Below are 24,174 nucleotides of genomic sequence, written 5' to 3' on the forward strand. Positions count from 1 at the left end.
GAATTGCTGGCTAAAGAGGGGATTAACACAATTGAAAAGAAGGATATTAGCTCTGATGATGTGGCATCTGTATGGGTAGAACTGAGAAATACCAAGGGGCAGAAAACGTTAGTGGGATTCGTATATAGACCTCCAAACAGTAATGCGGAGGTCGGGGATGGCATTAAACGGGAAATTAGAGAAGCGTGCAATAAGGGCACAGCAGTTATCATGGATGACTTTAATCTGCATATAGACTGGGCTAACCAAATTAGTAACAATACTGTGGAGGAGGAATTCCTACAGTGTATATGGGATGGTTTCCTGGACCAATATGTCGAGGAACCAACTAGAGATCAGGCCATCTTAGACTGGGTATTATGTAATGAGAAAGGATTAATTAGCAATCTTGTTCTGCGAGGCCCCTTAGGTCGGAGCAATCATAATATGATCGAATTCTTCATTAAGATGGAGAATGAAGTAGTTGACTCAGAAACTAGGGTCCTCAATTTAAATAAAGGAGACTACGATGGTACGAGGTGCAAGTTGGGTAGGATTGATTGGGGAATGTCACTCAAAGGGTTGACGGTGGATGGGCAATGGCAAACATTCAAAGGTCACATGGATGAACTACAGAATTTGTTCATCCCAGTTTGGCATAAAAATAAAACAAAAAAGGTGACAACCATGGCTAACAAGGGAAATAAGGGATAGCATAAGATCCAAGGAGAGGACTTATAAATTGGCCAGAAAAAGCAGTAAATCTGAGGATTGGGAGCAGTTTAGGATCCAACAAAGGAGGACAAAGGGATTAATTAAAAGGGGGGAAATAGAGTGTGAGAGTAAGCTTGCAGGGAAAATAAAACTGACTGTAAAAGCTTTTATAGATATGTGAAGAGAAAAAGATTGGTGAAGTCAAGTGTAGGTCCCTTGCAGTCAGAATCAGGGGAATTTATAAATGGGGAACAAAGAAATGGCAGACCAATTAAATACATACTTTGGTTCTGTCTTCACAAAGGAGGACACAAATAACCTCCCAGAGATGTCGGGGAACATAGGGTCTAATGAAAGGGAGGAACTGATAGAAATCAGTATTTGTAGGGAAATGGTGTTAGGGAAATTGATGGGATTGAGGGCCGATAAATCCCCAGGGCCTGATAATTTACATCCTAGGGTACTTAAGGAAGTGGCCCTAGAAATAGTAGATGCATTGCTGGTCATCTCAAAATTCGATAGACTCTGGAACAGCACCCATGGATTGGCGGGTAGCTAATGTTACCCCACTGTTCAAAAAGGGCGGTGGAGAGAAAACGGGGTATTACAGACCTGTAAGCCTGACATCGGTAGTAGGGAAAATGCTGGAGTCCATTATAAAGGATGTAATAGCAGAGCACTTGGAAAAAAGTGACCGGATCGGACAAAGTCAACATGGCTTTACAAAAGGTAAATCGTGCTTGACTAATCCACTGGAATTTTTTGAGGATGTAACTGGTAAAATAGATAAGGGAGAACCAGTGGATGTGGTGCATTTGGATTTTCAAAAGGCTTTTGATAAGAGCCCGCATAAGAGATTAGCATGTAAAATTCAGGCACATGGGATTGGGGGCAAGGTATTGACTTGGATAGAGAACTGGTTGGCAGACAGAAAGCAAAGAGTTGGAATAAACGGCTCTTTTTCCGAGTGGCAGGCAGTGACTAGTGGGGTACCGCAGGGATCGGTCCTTGGACCCCAGCTATTCACAATATATATTAATGACCTGGACGAGGGAACTAGGTGTAATATCTCCAAGTTTGCAGACGACACAAAGCTGGGTGGGCATGTGTGCTGTGAGGAGGATGCCGAGAAACTCCAGGATGATTTGGACAGGTTGGGTGATTGGGCAGAAGCATGGCAGATGCAATATAACATGGATAAATGCGAGGTTATCCATTTTGGTGTCAAATACAAGGCGGCAAATTATCTAAATGGCAATAGATTGGGAGAAGGGGAAGTGCAACGAGACCTGGGCGTCCTTGTGCTCCAGTTGCTGAAAGTAAGCATGCAGGTGCAGCAGGTGGTTAAGAAGATAAATGGTATGTTGGCCTTCGTAGCGAGAGGGTTCGAGTACAGGAACAAGGATGTCTTGCTGCAGTTGTACAGGGCCTTGGTGAGACCACACCTTGAGTACTGTGTGCAGTTTTGGTCGCCTTATCTGAGGAAGGATGTTCTTGCCATGGAAGGAGTGCAGCGAAGATTCACCAGGCTGATACCCGAGATGGCAGGAATGACGTATGAGGAAAGATTGAGTCGATTGGGCTTATACTCACTGGAGTTTAGAAGAATGAGAGGGGATCTCATCGAAACTTATAAAATTCTAACATGACTAGACAGACGAGATGCAGGAAGGATGTTCCCGATGGTCGGGGAGTCCAGAACCAGGGGTCACAGTCTAAGGAGAAGGGGTAAGCCATTTAGGGCAGAAATGAGGAGGAATTTCTTCACCCAGAGAGTGGTGAACCTGTGGAATTCTCTACCACATAAGGCAGTGGAGGCCAATTCATTAAATATATTCAAGAAGGAGTTGGATATATTTCTTAAGGCTAAAGGGATCAAGGGATATGGGGAGAAAGCAGGGACCAGGTACTGAATTTGGATGATCAGCCATGATCTCATTGAATGGCGGAGCAGGCTCGAGGGGCTGAATGACCTACTCCTATCATCTATATTTCTATGTTTCTAAAACAGAAAGTATGGGAAAGAAAAAAGCAAGCGCGAGAGAAAAGAGTGAGGACAATGAGTATATGTGCAAGGAAGAAGTGGGAGAGCAAAACACTTCTGAAATAAAGAAAGGCTGCAAGGAAAAATAAAAAGGCAATTACAAAGACAAGAAGAAGCAATAAATCAGAAAAGTCACAAAAACCACAAGTTCTACAATACAAAAGTACAAACACTGCACAGTTATGGGCAGTTCATCGAGAGCACTTTCTGTGAACCATTACACAGCAGTTGGATGTCTCCCTGTGAGACATCTTTCGGAAATGGAAAAATCACAATACTCTGGAGGGCTGAAAGCATACTGAGGAAGCAGATTAATAGCAGCTCTCCTCTACATCTCTGCAACACGTTGCATCTGGGAGTGCCAAATACACAGCAGCAGTCAGCCAGCTTAAGAGACAAAATGTGCGCTTGCACTAAAATTTCATACATTGGCAATCACAGGGAAAAATTTAAATTCCTGACCACCAACCGTGACACACACTTGTGCCTCCACACTTTATTACATAAACTGATACACTTTTATGGACAAAAAATTTCAAACAATGCATAGTAATGTGATGTGTAAAATGAATTACAGTGATACCTTGAACAGAGAATGTCCAAGCTCTTGTCTTCTTGGGCCACATCGTGTGGCCAGAGGCTCCATGGTACTCACAAAATCAATCTTTCCAATTTTTTTGCACATAATCTCAAGTTGTTGATATGAAGAGACCTTGATGTTGATATGCGATTTATCCAAAAATGAGACAACAGCGCTAAAAACATGTCCTCTCCAAATCTCCATGGCCAAAAAATTCATACAGAACATTCAAGCAAATTAATATAAATAAAATTGTTCTTCTGTTGTCTTGGCTTCCAAGGCCAGAAGACCAGGGTACATAGGTCACACAAGCCTTAGGTTGAACAACCCTGCTCTAGAACATTGGAAACTGGTAGCTTGTAAAAAACAGATCTGCAAGAAATCAATGAGATGCCCAATCATCTCCCTAAACCCCTCTCCCCTGCCCCCTCTAACCTCACCAGCAACAATTACAAAGAGCTCATAGACTTCTTTGTCACCAAGGTTAAGACCATCCATTCAGCTGCTTCTACCATTACCCCCTTTCCCCTCGTTAATCAAGCCAAACTTCCCTGAAGATTCCCCCCTGCCCAGTCTTGAACCTATCATTTCCCAATTTCTCTCATCTCCACCCATGCCCTCTTCGAGCTCATTTTTACCCCTCCATGAGAGCCACCTCCTGCCCTCTTGACCCTATTCCCATCACCCAATTTCCCTTCCTGGCCCCCATTGTAAATATTCCCTCTCATCAGTTACCGTCTCTCCCCCTTTCAAAACCGCCATTCATCACCCCTCTCCCTCGAAGAGCCAACCCTCAACCCTTCCATCTTTGCAAACTCCCAACCCATTGTCAACCTTCCTTCTCTCTCTCTCTCTCCATTATCTTTGAATGTGTTGTCACCTCAGTCCTCCAAAGACCTATCCTGGTTCCCCCTCATCTGTATGCTGCCCTTGGGTGATATTATCCTTATCGAAATACATGGCATCAGGTTCCACATGTACATCAACATCACCCAGCTCTACCTCTCCACCACTGCCTTGGAGTCGTCAGCCTCCAACTTCCAATCCTTGATGAGCCTCAATTCCCTCCAGTCCAACATTGGGAAGACCAAAGCCATTATTCTTTGACCCCACCACAATCTCCGTACCCTTGCTATTAATTCTATTCCCCTACCTGGCCACTGTCTAAGATTGAAACCAACTATCTGCAATATCAGTGTCCTATTTCACCCAGAGCTGAATTTCCCACCTCATATCCAAGACCACCTACTTCCATCTCCATAACAAAGCCAATCTTCACCCTGCCTCATCCCATCTGCTGCTGAAAGCCCCATCCACACCTTTGTTACCACTAGACCCAGATACTCCAAAGTTCTCCTGGCCAGCTTCCCATCCTCCAACCTCTTCAGCTCATCTGTATCCTATCTCCACCAAGTTCCACTCACCTATCACTCCTGTCCTGATGACCTACATTAGCAGTCAGTCCCCTAATGCCTCAAATTTAAAATTCTCATCCTGGTGTTCAATTCCCATCATTGCCTCGCCCCTCCCATCTCAAACCTTCTCTGGCCTTACAATGCTAAGAAATGCATTCTTCCACCTCCGCTCCCTTGTGCGCCCGCAAAAGCCCTTCACCCCACCACTGGCGGTCGTGCCTTCACCTGTCCAGGTCCTAATCTCTAGAATTCTCTCCCAACACCTCATTTTAACACCCTCTGGAAAACACACCTCTTGGACCAAGATTTGAGTCATTCCTCCAAATATCTCTTGTTGACTTGGTGTTCATTTTTGTCTGATTACACTCCTGTGAAGTGCTTTGGGATATATTTCTACAGTTAGGGCACTATATAATTGCAAGTTGTTGTAGAATTTTCATTCTGGCAGGCTTTTGAAGGACAGAAGGAGTCACATGATACAAAATTGGAAATGACATTTCTAGTATGCTTTTGAGAGACGAGAGAACATGCTAATTTCTCCATGAAGATCACAAAACAATGATAAAGGATGTCATTTGACCCATTTTAGTTCATCCATCCATCCACCACTGCAACATTTAACAAAAAACATGATTTCAGGGTTCTTGCCTCCACTACTTTGATTCAGTAATTTAAAAAAAGCTTTGAGATGAGTCCTAAATTTGCCTTTTTTTTAAAAAAAAGTTTGAACTTGCATGCCCTTGTCCTATTCTCACAATTTAAGTTAAATAGAATTCTCCAGATTCACCTTTTCCATACCGTTTACTACCGTATATGCATCTACAAGACCAGCTCTCAGATGTCACCTTTCCAACCTGAAAAGCACACATTCCTATCGTCCTTCCTCGTAACCGAAACCCTTTCACACTTGGAATCAGCCTCATGATTCTTTTCTCCACTGTCTCAAGAACATGAATGTCTCCCTCCCATCTCAGCAACCATAATGGACAAAATATTCGAAGTGCAGTCTGACCAGAGCAACATATAGTTTGATCCCGACTTTCTCGGACTTGTGCTTTACTGTTTTGGCTATATTGCATCACATTGTATTGGCTTTGGGGATTGCTGCTCTACATTGGTTAGACAAGTTAAGTGGAATTTACTAAGGCTCCTCAGTCGCTCAACTTCATCATTAGCTATTTCAACACTACTCATGGAGCACATGTGTTGTCTATATTTCCTTCCCATCTATTTACACAGATCCAGATTAAATTTCATCTGCCTAATTGCATATTTTGCCCAACTCTATGTATTTTCTGAGCTGCCTTCTCCGATTCCACTGCACCTCCTAATTTGTCATCATCTCCCAAATTTGTGGCTTCCTGTAGCCCACTTGAGTGGTCACTTCCTGGAAGCAGTCAAGGGAGTTGGTCAGGCAGCACCTATCCATTCCAAATCCATGCTGACCACTGTTATTGACTAGCTAATCCTCTAGTTTACCCCTGACATAATTCCGTTATTTTGCACAGCATTGAGGATAAATGAGCCTGTAGGTAGTTGCTGGTATCTATTTGATCACCCACTTTGCATATGGATATTCATGGGTGTGTCTCTCAATCCACTGGTACCTCTCTAATGTCTAGTGACTGCCTCATAATGATGATCAATGCCTCACAAATCTCCTCCCAGCTCTCTCTCTACCATCGGTTCCAGGGAAATTACCAGTTTTGAGCCCTTATAGCCTGGCTAGGACTTCCATCTTATTTACATTATAAAAGTAAGTGATTGCGCTTGTATTATTTCTGCTCCTCATGTCTTTGCTTCTCAATACCTTCGAGGTAACAATTATTCAGAATATTTACTATTTTAGGTCCTCTTCTACTTTGACTCAGCTTGCATTTTTAGTTTCTTGCCTCTTCGCTAACTCACTCTTCCAGTTTAAAGTACTGAAAGAATTTCTCATGTGTTTTGCCTCTGCAGCAATCATCCATTTATTTAATCTGAATTTGCAATCTCAATATTACAACTTTAAGAAGGTGCTCTACATGTCCTCTACACTAGAAAGAGAATCAATTTCCTCTTGTGGGGGAATCCAAAACAAGAGGCCATAATCTTTAAATCAGAGCCAGGCCATTCAAATCAGGAAGTTCTTTTTCCACACAAAAGGGTAGTAGAAATCTGGAAACTCTCCACCAAAAAGCTGTGGATGCTGGGACAATTGGAGCTTTCAAGATTCAGATTGATAGATTTTTGCTAGTTAAGGGCACGGAGGGATATGGAATAAAAGCGGGTGAATGGAGTGGAGGTGAAGATCAGCCATGATTTAACGGAATGGCAGAACAGGCTCAAGGAGCTGAATGGCCTACTCCTGTTCCTATGATCCTCCCATAGTATCAGTTTAAGTTACCTCCTAGATGTCCCTGATATATAGGGCTATACCAACTCTTTTTCTGTCCAATCTACAGTCCCAGAGGTTATATGTGTTACTATTTCCTGGATTTAGCCATGTTCTGATATTCCTACAAATCATAGTTCCTGTAGCCACAACAGTCTCCCGTGACAACACCTTATTTCAAATGCTTCCAGCAGCCATGTATGGGCATCTTACTCTAGAAATACCACCTTGGTGTCTGTCTTTTCCTGATCTCCAATTCATCCATGTCTTAGTTCCTGTGTCTATACACTCCCATTAACTACCTTCAGCCTCATCTGATCAGATTACCTTCCTGCCTTCTTCCCTGCACCCCACCCCCCACCCATCTAGCTGAAATAATATCCTGGATTGCTGGCTCAATGTTCCTCCAAAGTCTTTGTTCCTACTGGGTTTAGGTGCAGCCCACCTCTCCTTGCTCCTTAACGGTTTCATTATAAAAGTAATGGTTGTTTTCCTCCCACCCAGGTTTCCAACCACTTATTTACATCCTCAATTTTCTTGGGCACTTCGCTCCTATCCAAAAATGAGTAGTAGTAAAACAGAATATTAGCTTGCACGCCCTACCTTTGCGCATTGATACAATCCTCATATAATTGACTTATAGCACTCCTATATATATTCTCCCCAAAGCATTTGCCCCTATATAGACTACTGCCATTAGCTCCTTCCGATCTCCTTCAGAATCCCTTCGAACATTCCTGGAACTACAGCAGTCCAGAGCACAATTACCAGATGGTTTTAAAATGTCTTTCTTCAAATGCTAAATGCAGAATAAACTGATTTTTGCTCAATTACAGACTCAATTCAGAAATATTACTGGTCAAAAATGATATTTTTAAACGGTCACTTATTCCAAAAACCAGCTTCTTCAATAGCTTTGCCTATATGCAGGAGAAATTATTGCACTATGCACAGGCCAAACAAACATGCTCCAGGACATCATCAGCCACGTAGGAAGTAGGACACAAATTTACAGCATCAGTCCAGCATGAGGTCCTGACGTCAGTCTGCCTGGAACCAGCTTTATCCACCCCGTTTAAGATATTGATCATGTGATCCATTCAAATTCCAAGCAGCCTAAAAACCCATTTGAGAATACTGCTGATTATTGGATAGGGGGTAGTGACAAGAATATTGAGGATGGAAATGAGTGGCTGGTAACCTGGTATGAAAAGAACAATCTTACTTTCATAAATAAATGGAAAGACTTCAGAATAAAACAGATTGGTGCAGGCGAGATGGGCTGCACCTAAATCCAGTAGCAACAAAGATTTGGGGAGGAACATTGAGCCAGAAATCTAGGAATTATTTTAACTAGATTAGGTGTTTGGTTGGGAGGTGCGTGAGGAGGGGGCAGGGGGTAGCGGGGGAGGTACGATGATAGGGTAGAAGGTAGTTAACAGGAGGGTATAGACACAGGAACACAAGCACATTGGTGAACCAGACACCAGGAAAAAGCAGACATTAAATGTGGCAAATCAGTTATTCCCCACTGACTGTGTAGATTTTCTGAATGCCTTTTCTTTAACCCATGTTCATCAAGGCTCTCCCCAAAGAGGTTTACGCACATGTATTTGTAATAGAAACCATTGGATAAAAAGACAATGGTCAGTAGTGGTTAGCACTGTTGCTTCACAGCGCCAGGGACCCGGGTTCGAATCCGGCCTCGGGCGACTGTCTGTGTGGAGTTTGCACATTCTCCCCGTGTTTGCGTGGGTTTCCTCCGGGTGCTCCGGTTTCCTCCCATGGTCCAAAGATGTGCGGGTTAGGTTGATTGGCTATGATAAATTGACCCTTAGTGTTAGGGGGATTAAATACGTGGGGTTACGGGGATCGGGTGGGATATGTGTCGGTGCAGGCTCGATGGGCCGAAATGGCCTCTATCTGCACTGTGGGGTTTCTGTGATTCTGTGATTACTATGATCTTAGATTATAAATTTATTGTTAAAGGAATCAAGAGGAGGAAAGAAAGGAAGAAAAAGTTGCATTTCTATAGCACCTTTTACAACCTCAGGACATCTCAGAGCACTTTACAGCCAATGAAGCACTTTTGAAGTGTAGTCACTGTTATAATGTCGGAAACAAGGCAGGCAATTGCACACAGCAAGATCCCACAAACAACAATGGCCATATCATCTGTTTCTTTTCGGGAATGTTGGTTGAGGGATAAATATTGGCCAGGACACCGGGGATAACTTCCCTGCTCTTCTTTGACGAATGCCATGGGATCTTTCACGTCCACCTGAGAGGACAGATGGGGTCTCGGCTTAATGTCTCAGCCAAAAGATGGCACCTCTGATAGTGCAGCGCTCACTCAGTAGTGCAGTATTCCTTCAGTACTGCACTGGAGTGTCAGCCTAGATTATGTGCTCAAGTCTCTGGAGTGGGACTTGAAGCCATGACCTTGTCTCAGAGGCGAGAGTGCTACCCATTGGCCCACAAATAACACGGGGGGGGGGGGGGGGGGGGGGGGGAGGCGGGAAGAGAAAGAGCAACTTGGTATGTAAATTTTTTTACCATCAACATGGAGCATCCCAGAACAAATAAATTCAGTATTCCACAGTTTGACCCTTGATTCACAGCAAGTTCCCATGCAGAAGTCATTCATTCCAGTTCACTGGGACAGCTTTCACTTGTAGCCTGCATGGGAGGGGGTAGTCTGTAGGAAGGTGCCTCTAAATGGAACTCATTTATAGAACGAGTCTAATCAAAAAAATTCAGTCATGCTGCCACAAAAAGAAGGCGGATTCATCTCTGACATTTACAAAGCTTTTGAGGCATTTTAGCTGCTTCGGTCTCATGACAAAATTTATTCAGTGACACTAACTCAGAAAATGCATAATCTTTGGACTAAAGGCGCTCATCTTGTTGAAGAATGTGACTAGACCACAAAAAAGACAATAAAACAAGCAACACATTGCCTCGATCGTGTACTTAGACATCAAATCTACTTTTAGTGTTTCAAAGGATTAATTAAAAAGTGAGAAAGTTGACAATGGGAAGTTTATACTTATTCTTTTTAAGTCCACCAGTTACTTTAAAGCCAGCTCCATCCAAGTGGAATCACAAGACTCTTAGTTAGTGACCTCAGGTGCAGCCAGATGGATACAAGCAGTTGGTGATTTTACATTGATAAACAGAACTAACTTTAAACAACAACTTGCATTGATATAGCACCTTTAATGCAGCAAAAACATCCCAAGGCCCTTCACAGGAGTGTAGTAATCAGACAAAATTTGACACAGCAAGTTAAGATTCAGGCAGCAGAGCTTTTTATTTCCTCATTTATGGGATGTGGGAAAACGCTGGCAAAGCCAGCATTTATTGCCCATCCCTAATTGCCCTCGAGAAGGTGGTGGTGAGCCGCCTTAGTCCGTGTGGTGAAGGTACTCCCACAGTGCTGTTGGGCAAGGAATTCCAGGATTTTGACCCAGCGACGAAGGAACAGCAATATATTTCCAAGTCAGGATGGCGTGTGCCTTGGAGGGGAACTTGGAGGTGATGGTGTTCCCATGCCCTGCTGCCCTTGTCCTTCGAGGTGGTAGAAGTCACGGGTTTGGGAGATGCTATTGAAGAAGCCTCGGTGAGCTGCTGCAGTGCATCTTGTAGATGTGTAGCCACATTGCACCGGTGGTGGAGGGAGTGAATGTTTAAGGTGGTGGATGGGGTGCCAATCAAGCGGGCTGCTTTGTCTTGGATGGTGTCGAGCTTTTTGAGTATTGTTGGAGCTGCACTCATCCAGGCAAGTGGAGAGTATTCCATCACTCTCCTTACTTGTACCTTGTAGATGGTGGAAAGGCTTTGGGGAGTCAGGAGGGGAGAAACTCACCACAGAATACCCAACCTCTGACCTGCTCTTGTTGCCACAGTATTTATGTGGCTGGTCCAGTTAAGTTTCTGGTCAATGGTGACCCCCAGGATGTGGATAGTGGGGGATTCAGCGATGGTAATCCCCTGTCATGGAGAGGTAGTTAGACTCTATCTTGTTGGAGATAGTCATTGCCTGGCACTTGTGTGGCATGAATGTTTCTTGACACTTACCAGCCAAAGCCTGAATGTCATCCAGGTCTTGCTGCACGTGGGCATGGACTGCTTCATTATCTCCGAGGAGTTGCGAATGGAACTGAATACTGCAGTCATCAGCGAACATCCCCACTTTTGACCTTGAGGGAGGGAAGTTCATTGATGAAGTAGTTGAAGATGGTTGGGCCTAGGACACTGCCCTGAGGAACTCCTGCAGTGATCTCTTGGGGCAGATATGATTGGCCTCCAACAACCATCTTCCTTTGTGCTAGGTATGACACCAGCCAGTGGAGAATTTTTCCCCCCAGATTCCCACTGACTTCAGTTTGATTAGGGCTCCTTGATGCCACACTCTGTCAAATGCTGCCTTGATGTCAAGGGCAGTTATTCTCACTTTACCCCTGGAATTCAGGTCTTTTATCCACATTTGGACCAAGGCTGTAATGAGGTCTGGAGCACAATGGTCCTGGAGGAACCCAAACTGAGCATTGGTGAACAGGTTATTGGTGAGGAAATGCCACTTGATGGCACTGTCGACGACACCTTCCATCACTTTGTTGATGATTGAGAGTACACGGATGGGCTGTCATTGGCCAGATTGAATTTGTCCTGATTTTTGTGGACAGGACATACCTGGGCAGTTTTCCACATTGTCCGATAGATGCCAGTGTTATAGCTGTACTGGAACAGCTTGGCTTGAGACACGGCTAGTTTTGGAGCACGTCTTCAGCAAGACAGCCAGGATGTTGTCAGAGTCTTTGCCGTATCCAGTGCACTCAGCCGTTACTTGATTTTTTATTTATTCATTCATGGGATGTGGGCATTGCTGGCAAGACCGGCATTTATGAGACACTTTCTTGAACCGCTGCAGTCCTTGTAGTAAAGGTACTTTCACAGTGCTGACTTTGTTGTAGCAGGACAACTGAGTGGCTTGCTCGGCCATTTCAGAGGGCAGTTAAGAGTCAACATATCTGGAGCCTGCAGTCGCATAGGCCAGACCAGGTAAGGATGGCAGGTTTCCTTCCCTGAAGGACATTAGTGAACCAGTTGGGTTTTTATGACAATCCAGTAGTTTCATGGTCACCATTACTGATACTAGCTTTTTAATTCCAGATTTTTATTTAATTAACTGAATTTAAATTCTCCCAACTACCCTGGTGGGATTTGAACTCTTGTCTCCGGATTATTCATCCAGGCCTCTGGATTACTCGTCCAGTAACATAACCATTATGCTACCATACCCCTAAATATCACGTGGAGTGAATCAAAATGGCTGCAGACTGGCTTCTGTGATGGTGGGGATCTCAGGAAAAGGCTGAGATGGATCATCCACTTGGCGCTTCTGGCTGAAGGTGGTTGCAAATGCTTCAGCTTTGTCTTTTGCACTCACGTACTGGAATGGAAATGTTCATGGAGCCGCCTCCTCCTCCAGTTAGTTGTTTAATTGTCCACCACCATTCACGACTGGATGTGGCAGGAATGCATAACTCTGATCTGATCCATTGGTTGTGGGATCACTTAGCTCTGTCTATAGCACGCACGTAATCCTGTGTTGTAGCTTCACCAGGTTGGCATCTCATTTTTAGGTATGCCTGGTGGTGCTCCTGGCATGCTCTTCTACATCCCTCATTGAACCAGGGTTGGTCCCCTGGTTTGATGGCAATGGTAGAGTGAGGAATATGCCAGGCCATGAGGTTACAGATTGTGGTAAAATATAATTCTGCTGCTGCTGATGGCCCACAGTGCCTCATGGAAGCCCAGTTTTGAGCTGCTAGATCTATTCTGAATCCATCCCATTTAGCATGATGGTAGTGCCACGCAACACGATGGAAGGTGTCCTCAGTGTGAAGACGGTACTTTATTTCCACAATGACTGTGCGGTGGTCACTGCTACCAATACTGTGATAGACCGATGCATCTGCAACAGGTAGATTGGTGAGGAGGAGGTCAAGTGGGGTTTTTCCCCCTTGTGTTGGTTTTCTTGCCACCTGCCTCAGGCCCAGTCTTGCAACTGCATCCTTCAGGGCTAGGCCAGCTCAGTCAGTAGTGGTGCTACCGAGCCACTCTTGGTGATGGGCATTGAAGTCCCCCACCCAAAGTTCATTCAGTGCCCTTGCTACCCTCAGTGCTTCTTGTAAGTGTTTTGGATGACCTGAAGATCATGGAGGGTGGAAGGTGGGATGCTGGCCAGGAGAGGTAACCAAGGTATTTCCAGCAGCAGATGAGCCAAGGCAGGGGCAGAGATGGGGTGTTAAAACCAACTGTCTTTAAAGCTTTTGCTTGCCCCCAGCATAAACTGAAAGTGGCAATGACTGAAATACAATCCTGAATGGAAATATGTGGGCTGAAGTCCAGCAACAGTACATCGCAGCTCCAACATTCCAACACAGCTACGACAGAGTACCATGGTCCTGCATACTGCAGGCCACCATTCCCAACATTTCACAAGCACCTCTCAGCAGCCAGCTATAGAGAGGCACCGACAGGAGGTCTCCAGGCTGTCTGGTCGCTACAGATGATGTGGGGAGAAAAATAAAACTTGCAAGGTGGAGGGGAGAAAAATCCTTGTGGATTCAATGGCACCACTTTGGCATGCAAACTAGCACTCCATATTACTGAAAGCGAAGAGTAGATCGGAGAACCAATGAGAGGAGCTTGGAGAAGGGTTGTCCCAATACAGGAACTGTTTCCAGCAGTAGGACTGGCACTGCCAAACATTCCAAATCACAAATAATTTTAGCATCAAAGAGCCAATTCCTCAAAGCGTCTCCTGTAACATGGAAATGGTGCAACCAACGAGGTAAACATTACCTCTTATTTAAACTACAGCACCGTTCAGACTAGTTGCATTATTATTACTGGTGCGTCAGTTTGCACTTTGGATGGATAATAGGACAACCCAACATGAAATATTCTGTCAAATACACCAGTTGACTGAACAATGTAAAATTTCACACTTGACTGAATACAAGTGTAATAGACAAAATGAAGACTACTTTTAGGAGCAGAAGAAAACATTAAAATTTCTAAGTCCTACAGGGCTTGTACTCTGTACTAAAATGCCAAGAGCAGTCTACATATAGCAAACCCTTTAAAAAAGCCCACTTACAGCAGCTATGTTACCCATTTTCAGACCACAGTGTCAATTCTGTATAATGTACATTTAAAACTAAGATAATTCAGATTCACAAAAGAGGCAACTGAAGAATTGTCATAATATATTAAGAAAATTAAGTTGCAATGACATTTTAACAATGAAAAATGCCACATTGAACAGAATACTCAATTGCCTATTAACCATCAGAGAAAAAAAAGTTAACACTAGATGGATCTTTTATTTTGAAAAGAAGTTGCACAACAGTTGCAGGAATTAAGTCCCAAAATGTTGGTCACCAGTGTTGACCCACCATGAGTGACCCACCATGAGTAACGAGCATTTCACAGAGAAAGAGAAAAAGAAAAATCACACAGTATAAAGCTTTATGTGCTTTTCCCCAGATAATCTTAACAGTTGCCGATTAATTTACCTTAATAGCAGGACATTAGTTGACAATAGGATACCTGCAGACTCTTGGTATATTTGTTATAAGCTGAATTGTGTATTGCCAGCATGAATATTTCAGAAAATTCAAGTTTAAAAATCAACATCAAATTCACATTAAAGGTGAAGAGGGAAGATAAATCTTTGAACTCTGTAGGAGGAGACATATTAAGAACAGACTTCATTGTTGTGATACGAGTGCAGGAGAACAAGAAGCCAAGATTCCACTCCTGATGCATCATACGATTCTGTCCCTTAGAGAGTGCAGCAACTGCTCTTTCCACAGCTGACTCCCTGCTAGTTACATTATGCAACAGCTGAGATGAGATCTAATTTTGTTCATTTACAGTTTAATCCTGTTTAAAACGTGGATTAAAATAGTGAACACACCCATAACTGACAATGCCAATACACTGTGCAACACTGCCTGATTCTGACAATCTGCAACAACTTGTATTTATACAGCACCTTTTAACTTGGAAAACATCCCAAGGTGCTTCACAGGAGCGTTACCAGACAAAAATTGACACCAAACAACACAAGGAGGTATTTGGACAGGTGACCTAAAGCTTGGTAAAAGAATAGAAGGGGAGATCCACAACGCATCTCAGTACGACAGTATACTAAATACATCATTGATCAGTGATATAATGCAGCTTTTAACTGTATATTAAACAAAATATATCAACTTTGACAAATAAAACTGAGCCTATCACCAGTTCCTTGCATGGAAATCTTACTTCTCAGCACTTCTCAGAAAACTCAATGAGTTAAGATATCAAATGCTATAGTGACCAGGAAGGTCCCGTAGTCTGTGCCAAGGAAATACATCTCAACTAGGGTGGGACTGGTGAGCACTACAGTTAGCCTCAAGAGGAGGAGGAAGTCAACCAGAGGTACGAATCCCTAATTACTATCCAGTGACTGCTGCAGGAAAGTGTCTGTGCACAAAAATCAGTGCAGGCTATGCTGGTAAAGAATGAGCACTTGGTCAAGGTACCAGAGGCCTGTCAATAACAGAAGGGCTGTAGCCAGTCAACAGCTTCTGTGGACTAGCAGAAACTGGGAGGGGGGGTGTGGTAAACAGAGAAGGAAGAGTAAAGGGGAAAAAAGTGTCTCCTGCTCCACAACACACCATGGAGCACGCTGAGAAATCATATGACTCCTCCTAGTGTAAAACAATACTCCTCTGTCAATTAAAGCCAACAGTCAAATGGTACTTATTGACAGAGAGGAGATTCTACTACTTATGTACATGCGCCATCCATTCTTATGCCTCGGTCAGAAAAAAATGAAATATGAAAATTTCAAACAGCAGTGTACAATGTATACATCCTCAAAAAAATCCATTAAGAGCCAGAGGAGAGACGAGAATTTTTTTTTAATAAACGCAGCGAGTTACGATGATCTGGAATGCACTGTCTGAAAGGGTGGTGAAAACAGATTCAATAGTAATTTTCAAAAGGGAATTGGATAAATACTTAAAAAGGGAAAAAATTGCAGGGCTATGGGGAAAGGGTGGGACGAACTAGATAGCTCATTCAAAGAGCCGGCACAAGCGCGCTGGGCCGAGTGGCCTCCTTCTGTGCTGCAAGATTCTATTCTATATTCCTCTCATCAATCTACCAACGTGATTACAATAATACTGCCTCAATTGTTCCCTTCTCTGCCCTGGATAGCACTTCACTGCACGAATGGACAAAAGGTGTCCTCATTTCTTCATAACTGCTTGGCAGATTTATTTGGCCGTTATAAAAAAGTCAAGTCATTTCATCCCAAGTTATCTTCAGAATTGATCCAATGACTAAGCAGAATTATCACCTCAAAACAATTCCGGTCTCTTTAAAAAGATGAATACACTCACAAATGCAACAGATTGCGATTCCTGACTGCTGGGATGCAATCCTTGTTACAGCACGTGTAACACATTAGCTAGGAGGAGTTAAGGTCATTTGACTGCTATCAATAAGAGCTTCAAGTGTTACACATCACAGGCCAAGTAACAGGGCCAGATCTCAAAATAATCAGATGGCAGGGGGGCAAGGTCTGGGCAAATTGGGACACAGCAATAAATATTTATAGAAACTTAGAAATGGAAAAAATATAACAGTAAAAATCCAGTCAGGCATCAGTAGGGAGGACTATGAATATAAATCTCAGTCTCTGGATTTATATTTTTGCCCACACACACACACATCCCATCCTCTCAAAAAAATCCTTTCCATCAGATTGTGTCTGAATCAACCAAAAAAGGGGCAAGACTGCACTGCTGACAAAACACTTCATTTAGTGTTTAACACGGTCCAATCATTCGGGACAATACAGGAGCCAAAAGAAAGACTAAACCGTTAGCTTAACCCCAGTTAAAGCGGATTTACCTTTATACCGTTCCAGCACGTCTTCATAAGCCTGCAGATACTCCAGTTCATTGGCATAATAGTAAGCAGCGGGTGTGAAGCCCGGGGTGTAGCCGGCCATGGGTGCTTGGAGGAGCGGTCGACACCGTCTCGCCAGCTCTCCTTCAACTTGAAGAGAAGGTCTGACACACACACACCAAGGGCTGGGAACTTGGGAGAGCCAGGCGCCAGGGGCGAGCTGCTTGTAGGACCGCCCTGGAGACGGCAGCACCAATGGTGAGAGTTAGCCCTGCCCTCATCCTTTTCCAATGTATCTCCTCCCCCTCAACAGGGTTGGCGGAGAGAGAGAAGCCATGGACACCGGTTCTGGTCACTGCTTCCCCCCTCGCTTCGTCCTCTCGCCTCTCCCGTTAAAAACAAAAGCTACAGCGACCGACTGCAAATCACTGCCCCAGCCTCCCCTCACCGGCCTGTCTTGTCTTGTCCCACATACACCCTGGATCTCTGACCCAGACTGAACCACACACACACACACACACACACACACACACGGGATAAAAAAAATGCCTCCATCACCGACTGCAAATGTTTGAAGTACATTGTTTTCATTTATGTTGCTATAAACAGACTACAGAAGATGGCGTGGGATCTCTCCCTATTGTGTGTACACTGCAGGGAGAAGGATGAAATTATTCCACCATGCAGAAGTCTTGACTAATGCATCTTTACATTAGAATTTATTTATTTATTTATTTATTTTAAAGATATTTACGTAGAAATTTTATGATTGAGCCAAAAAAATTACATAGATTTTCACAATGCCCCTGTATTTATAAATTAAATGCAACATTATGGGTTGCAACTGAACATGTCTGGGTATGAAACAGTTACACACACACACACCTCGGTTCACCTTTGGCTGGGTGAAGGTTGGGCACCTGGTTACACAGGAAAAAAGGTAACAGAAAAATATCCCTCAAGACAATTTGTGGGAGGGAATTCTACACACCCTAGGTTGCTCTTCATTTATACTATAATATATTTTATTACAGTACATTATTATCTGGTATATTGTAATATATGGTATTAAGTACATTATATATAGTATATTAGTGTATAGAGTAGATTGTAGTATATGGTATTATAGTATATATAGTACATTAGTGTATATAGAGTAGATTGTAGTATATGGTATTATAATATAGTACAGTATATTAGTGTATATAGAATAGATTGTAATATATGGTATTATAGTACATTAGTATATATAGAGTAGATTGTAGTATATGGTATTATAGTATATATAGTACATTAGTGTATATAGAGTAGATTGTAGTATATGGTATTATAATATAGTACAGTATATTAGTGTATATAGAATAGATTGTAATATATGGTATTATAGTACATTAGTATATATAGAGTAGATTGTAGTATATGGTATTATTATAGTATATATTCGTGCATATAGATTAGATTGTAGTATATATGGTATTATAATATAGTACAGTATTAGTGTATATAGAGTAGATTGTAGTATATGGTATTATAGTATATATAGTACAGTATTAGTGTATATATGGTATAGTACATTATATTAAGTGTATATAGAGTAGATTGTAGTATATGGTATAATATACAGTATTAATGTATATAGAGTAGATTGTTATATATGGTATTATAGTACATTATATTAAGTGTATATAGAGTAGATTGTAATACAGTATGTATAAATATCAATGGAGAAGGCCAGGAAATTGTACCAATCAGACCAAATCTGTACATGACCAATATCAAGCACATCAATCACATTGAGTTAAGGAGGGGGTATCTGATTACAATGGGAATAAATGAAGGTAAAACATGGTGCAATGCTCGTCGGCTTCACACACCACTCTTAACTAATATCCCTTCAATTCAATCGAACAAATGATGGCTTTCAGCTAAAAGGAAATAAAATCGAAGGCGTCCAGATAACAGCATGTAACCATGCCCATCCTGCGGCTCTAATGTACAAGAAGTGTCCTCAATCTGCGCTGTGCAGAGCATTCCAGATTTTAAAAAGATAAATAATAAGTCAATCCTCACCGGCTATCCTGAGAACGGCTCTTTCTGCCGGGTCAAGCACCGAACCTTGAATTTTTCTCTTGGACCTCTCGTGTTTCGGCAGGTTCCACGGCAGAGTGTCCCCGGGAGCCGGCGAGACAGTCCCTGATCTTTGGGCAAAATCATCCTCTTCGTCGGAATAATCGGCAGAAGACATGGAGCAGGGGCGAGAGCTGCTCCCGACACTCTATACAGGGAGAGGGGGGGGCGGGGAGGTGGGAGAGAGAGACAGACAAAAGATCAAATGAAACAGACACATAGATATTCATTGGTTCGTAAATGGGGAGTAGGACACATGATTTGAACAAACACACATTAAAAAAAAAATCAACCTATGTCTTTTTTCTCTCTCAAGTTAATTAACAGTCTTTCACTTTTAATACGGATGTGTTTCCAAAACACAAGACTGATTTCTTATTACCGACCAACACACACAAAAACCATGAACGGGGGGGGGGGGGGTTATTTCTGCTTGCAACAAATTGTATTTGTCTCCCCCATCAGGGCTAACATAGACTTACCATGGTTCACAGGAAGCGATTCCTCCACAAATCTTTCTTTTGTTGGTGCGGATTTTTGATATTTTTAAATAATTACATTGTTTCCGTTGCACAGAGAGAGAAAGCAGTACCACCACACCCAAACAGTAGCACTGTGGTTCTCTCCGACGCCTAACTGAGTACCAGTGTTGCTTGCAAACCCTCCCTGGAGTGTGCAGATTGACGAGGTGAGTCTTTTTAAAAAATCAACCAGTGCAACCCAACCGAAACTCCGCACTGGTCAATTGCAGCCAGCCGCCGCTTTATGGAGCCGCAGTTCCGGCTAAAAGCGAGCTTTGGGTTCAGTGCATCATTCGGTGACTCACCAGCCTGTTTAAGGTGTTTTTTCTCTCTCTAAGTCACACAACAATGTCTTTTGTTTACCCAAACGTTGAGACACACATCATTATTATTTATCAGGGTTGCGCCGGCCTCCTGGTACATTGTGGAAATCTGTCAACATCCCTTTTCCCGACACATCCAATTCACGAATTAACCAACTCGTGCTTTTCCGACAGACAGCCCCCCGCCCCAGCGAAAGCCCAGCGGGTCCCAGGTCGGCAGGGATTGGCTGACCCTGAACGTCAGTCTCTACAAGGGAGGAGATGCACTGACAGTCACTGGTCGCATCCCAGACATTTCCCTGCATCACAGAGGCAAAACATGAATAAAGGGAGGATGTAAGTACCCGGAAATGGTTACAGTTTTAGCGGGGGGGGTTAACCACATTTATTATTGGCACACCATTCCATCCTCACCCACCCCCCATCCCCAGGAGAAAGACTGGTCATATTCGGTGTACGTGCTTGAAGAGTAACATTTTGCAGGGCTGTGGGAAAAGAGCAAGGGAGTAGGACCAATTGGATAGCTTTCTCAAAGAGCTGGCAAAGGCACGATTGACCAAATAGCCTCTTTCTGTGCTGTATCAGCCGTGGCTCAGTTGGTAGCAACCTCGCCTCTGAGTCAGGAGGTTGTGGGTTCACGTCCCACTTTAGAGACTTGAGCACAAAATTCTAGGCTAACACTCCAGTACAGTACTGAGGGAGCTTCCGCTGCACTGTCGGAGGTGCCGTTTTTCGGATGAGACGTTAAACCGAGGCCCTGTTTGCTCTCTCAGGTAGATATAAAAGATCCTATGGCATTATTTCAAAGAATAGATGGGGAATTCTCCCCAGTGTCCTAGCCAATATTTATCCTTCAGTCAACATCACTAAAACAGATTATCTGGTCATTATCACATTGCTGTTTGTGGGAGCTTGCTGTGCGTAAATTGGCTGCTGCGTTTCCTATATTATTGTACAACAGTGACTCCACTTCAAAAAGTACTTCATTGGCTGTAAAGCGCTTTGGGATGTCCAGTGCTTGTGAATGCAAATCTTTCTTTTAAACCGGTTCCAACCCAATTGGCCCATTGACAACAGAACATCCCAAAGCAATCAGTCAAGGTTCAATGTTATCAATCATAGAGTAACATCGAGTCTACAGCACAGAAACAGGCCATTCGGCCCAACTAGCCTATGCTGGTGTTTATGCTCCACACGAGCCTCCTCCCTCTTCATCTAATGGGGATAGGGCGGGAAAGTGGAGTTGAGGTAGAAGATCAGCCATGACGTTATTGATGGCAAAGCTGGCTTGAGGGGCCATATGGCCTATTCCTGCTCCTATTTCTTATGTTATAACCCTATCAGCATAACCTTCTATTCCTTTCTCCCTCGTCTGTTTCTCTAGCTTCCCCATAAATGCACCTATGCTATTTGTCTCAATACCAATCAGTCCAAATATTATATATTGTTTGAACAGGGGGAAAAAGTCAAATTCTACCATTCAAACCCATATAAGAAATTGCAACTTATTAAAATTATTACAGATAGAAATAATTTGAGGGGAAAATATATAGTTTTAGGCCAAATATTATTGCTGCTGGGTGTTTTTGTCATACAGCAGATTATACTAATAGATTTTATGATCACAAACTGATTTGTCATTCAAAGCATTTTAAGTGTTTAAAAGTCAAAATCATTTGATTCTCACTCAAAAGGTATAAAACAATCAGTTAAAAAAAATCAAAATATGTCTCTTTGTCCAATCCAGGACAATACTACAGAATATACAATGCCAGGTACACTCACAAGAAACTACATCAGAGATTCTGTTAGCTGGTTCCATATATCGTAGAATCAGAGAATCATACAGTACAGGAGGTGGCCATTCAGCCCATCATGCCCATGCCAGCTCTTTGAAAGAGCTCTCCAATTAGTCCCACTCCCCTGCTCTTTCCCCATAGCCCTGCAATTTTTCCACTTCAAGTATATATCCAATTCCCTCTTGAAAGTTATCATTGAATCTGCTTCCACCACCTTTTCAGGCAATTCTTTTAAATACATAATTCAAATATATAATAATCCCCAAAATGTTCATTGTGTGTTATATTATATTACTATAATTTTAAGCTGCTTGATTTCCAAGTAAGAGACACCAGTAGATTATTTCACTGGGATTCCTTGAGAATATTAGACAATTGAAAATGTACCTGAAAATGGCTGATAAAGATGTTAACTGTGCCATTAAATATAGGAAACAAGAAATTGCACAAAATGCCAGGATCTGATCCAGGACCATCACCCAGAGGAATGAAGATCATGCCCTACAGACTCATTGGTGAAAGGATCAAACACAGCCCTGTATCTGTACTATTGGGAATTATCTGGAGTGGGGAACAGAGGTCTCATCTTTGTCTGTTAATCGTTGAGAAACACTAATTTGTCTGATGTTAAAACAACACCAGCCAGATCACTCACTCTCAGGCTCTGAACTGTGATGCACAGCACCTGACACCGATTATAAATGTCAACAGCAGTAACTGAGATTATGGATATATTTTTTAATTCCCTTGGTCTGAACGTGATAATACTCACAGCTCTGCGTGTTGGAGTTCCCTGCACAGAGTGATAAAACTCCGCCTGCACCCGACTACTCCTCTTGATCTTCCTTCTTCTTACATGATGTTCCTGATCGCTCTCGGGTATCTCCACCAGAGGTTTGGACTCATCTGACACTCGCATCCTGCTGCTTCTCCTGCCATGTCGTGGGCTGTGTCTGAACCCCTGATGAGAAGCAACAAGAACACAGGTATTTTTTTTGTAAGTGAAGCATTTGTTTTCCCCCAGTTCACAGTACAATGTCGCGTCATTGCCTTGAGCATATCCAGTTACTAAAGGGCACAGAGCAGGATCTGAGTTTTCATCGTTTCCAAGCAACACTTTTATAGCACAATAATTACACAGCACATAAGAAAGGATGGAATGCAAATAAGGATATTGGGTCCATCAAATATGACACCTCCAATACATTCTGTTTTCCACATTTAAGGTGAAACAGTAAGTTTTCTTAATGCTCAATGACAGTAAATTCAGTGGCACAGTAAGTAGTGTAGATGGTAGCAGAAAGTTGCAAAGGGGCATTGATAGATTAAGTGAGTGGGCAAAACTTTGGCAGATGGAGTTCAGTGTGGGAAAATGTGATGTCATCCACTTTGGACCTAAGAAAGATAGATCAAAATATTTTTGAAATGATGAGAAGCTAGGAACTGTGGAGCAGCAGAGAGATTTAGGGGTTCATGTAGAGAGATCACTAAAAACTATTGGACAGGTACAAAATCAAAATCAAAAAGGCTAACGGAATGTTAGCTTCCATCTCAAGGGGCTGGAATACAAAGGGAGGGACTACAGCAGTATAAAGCTCTGGTTAGACTGCATATGGAGTACTGTGTTCAGTTCTGGGCACTGCACCTCAGGGAGGATATATTGGCCTTGAAGGGGGTGCAGTGCAGGTTCACCAGAATGATACTGGGGCTAAAAGGGTTAAATTATGAGAACATAATTGCCATAACCTGTTCCTATGCTCCCTTGTTTCTAAGGTGAGGCATATGGCATGTTACTGCTGATATTTCAAGCACTCATTGACCACCCCCCAGTCAGGTATGGTACAGCCAGCTGCAGAATAGAGCTCGCTCTATACTGCCCCAACTACACTTATCAGCCCCAACCTCAGAAAAGCACCGCCACTGCACAAGAGTTCACACACCAGCCATCCCATGATCTCCTTAATGAGATTGCAAATTAGTGTCAAATTATGTTGTAGGAACTAGATTGAGACTGGTCAAACTCATTTCACCTAGGTTCCTTGCAGACAGAGAAGGGTTTCAACCCATCAGTCTGAAGGATGGTACCTCTGACAATGTAGCTCTCTCTTTGTGCTGCACTGAAGTGCCAGCCTAGTCTCCGTGCTCAAATCCTGGTTTTGGGGCTTGAACTCATGACCTTCTGCCTCGACGGTCAGAGTGCAAAGGCTGAACCAAGCTGACACTTGCAACTTGCTGATGCAAGTTTCTGCTGCTGTTAACCATTTTACAATATCAACCCTTTGGTACAGTTAAATATGTTGTAATTTAAAATTTTTATCTA

At 42.9% G+C, this 24,174-nt stretch overlaps 1 protein-coding gene across 1 annotated transcript in view; it reads right to left on the reverse strand.

The window, feature by feature from the left end:
- LOC147112348 (uncharacterized) overlaps positions 1–24,174 on the reverse strand; it is a 168,178-nt gene that overhangs the window by 127,430 nt on the left and 16,574 nt on the right. The window contains exons 3-4 of the mRNA XM_085996521.1: positions 22,627–22,815; positions 19,155–19,359 (exon numbers count right to left, since the gene is read on the reverse strand). Of these exons, the coding sequence (XP_085852647.1) occupies positions 19,155–19,359; positions 22,627–22,815 (394 nt within the window). The remainder of the gene's footprint in view (positions 1–19,154; positions 19,360–22,626; positions 22,816–24,174) is intronic.

The sequence above is a fragment of the Somniosus microcephalus genome, chromosome 9 (assembly GCF_052327205.1).
Source record: "Somniosus microcephalus isolate GS21.2 chromosome 9, FLI_Smic_1.0, whole genome shotgun sequence".
NCBI lineage: Eukaryota > Metazoa > Chordata > Chondrichthyes > Squaliformes > Somniosidae > Somniosus > Somniosus microcephalus.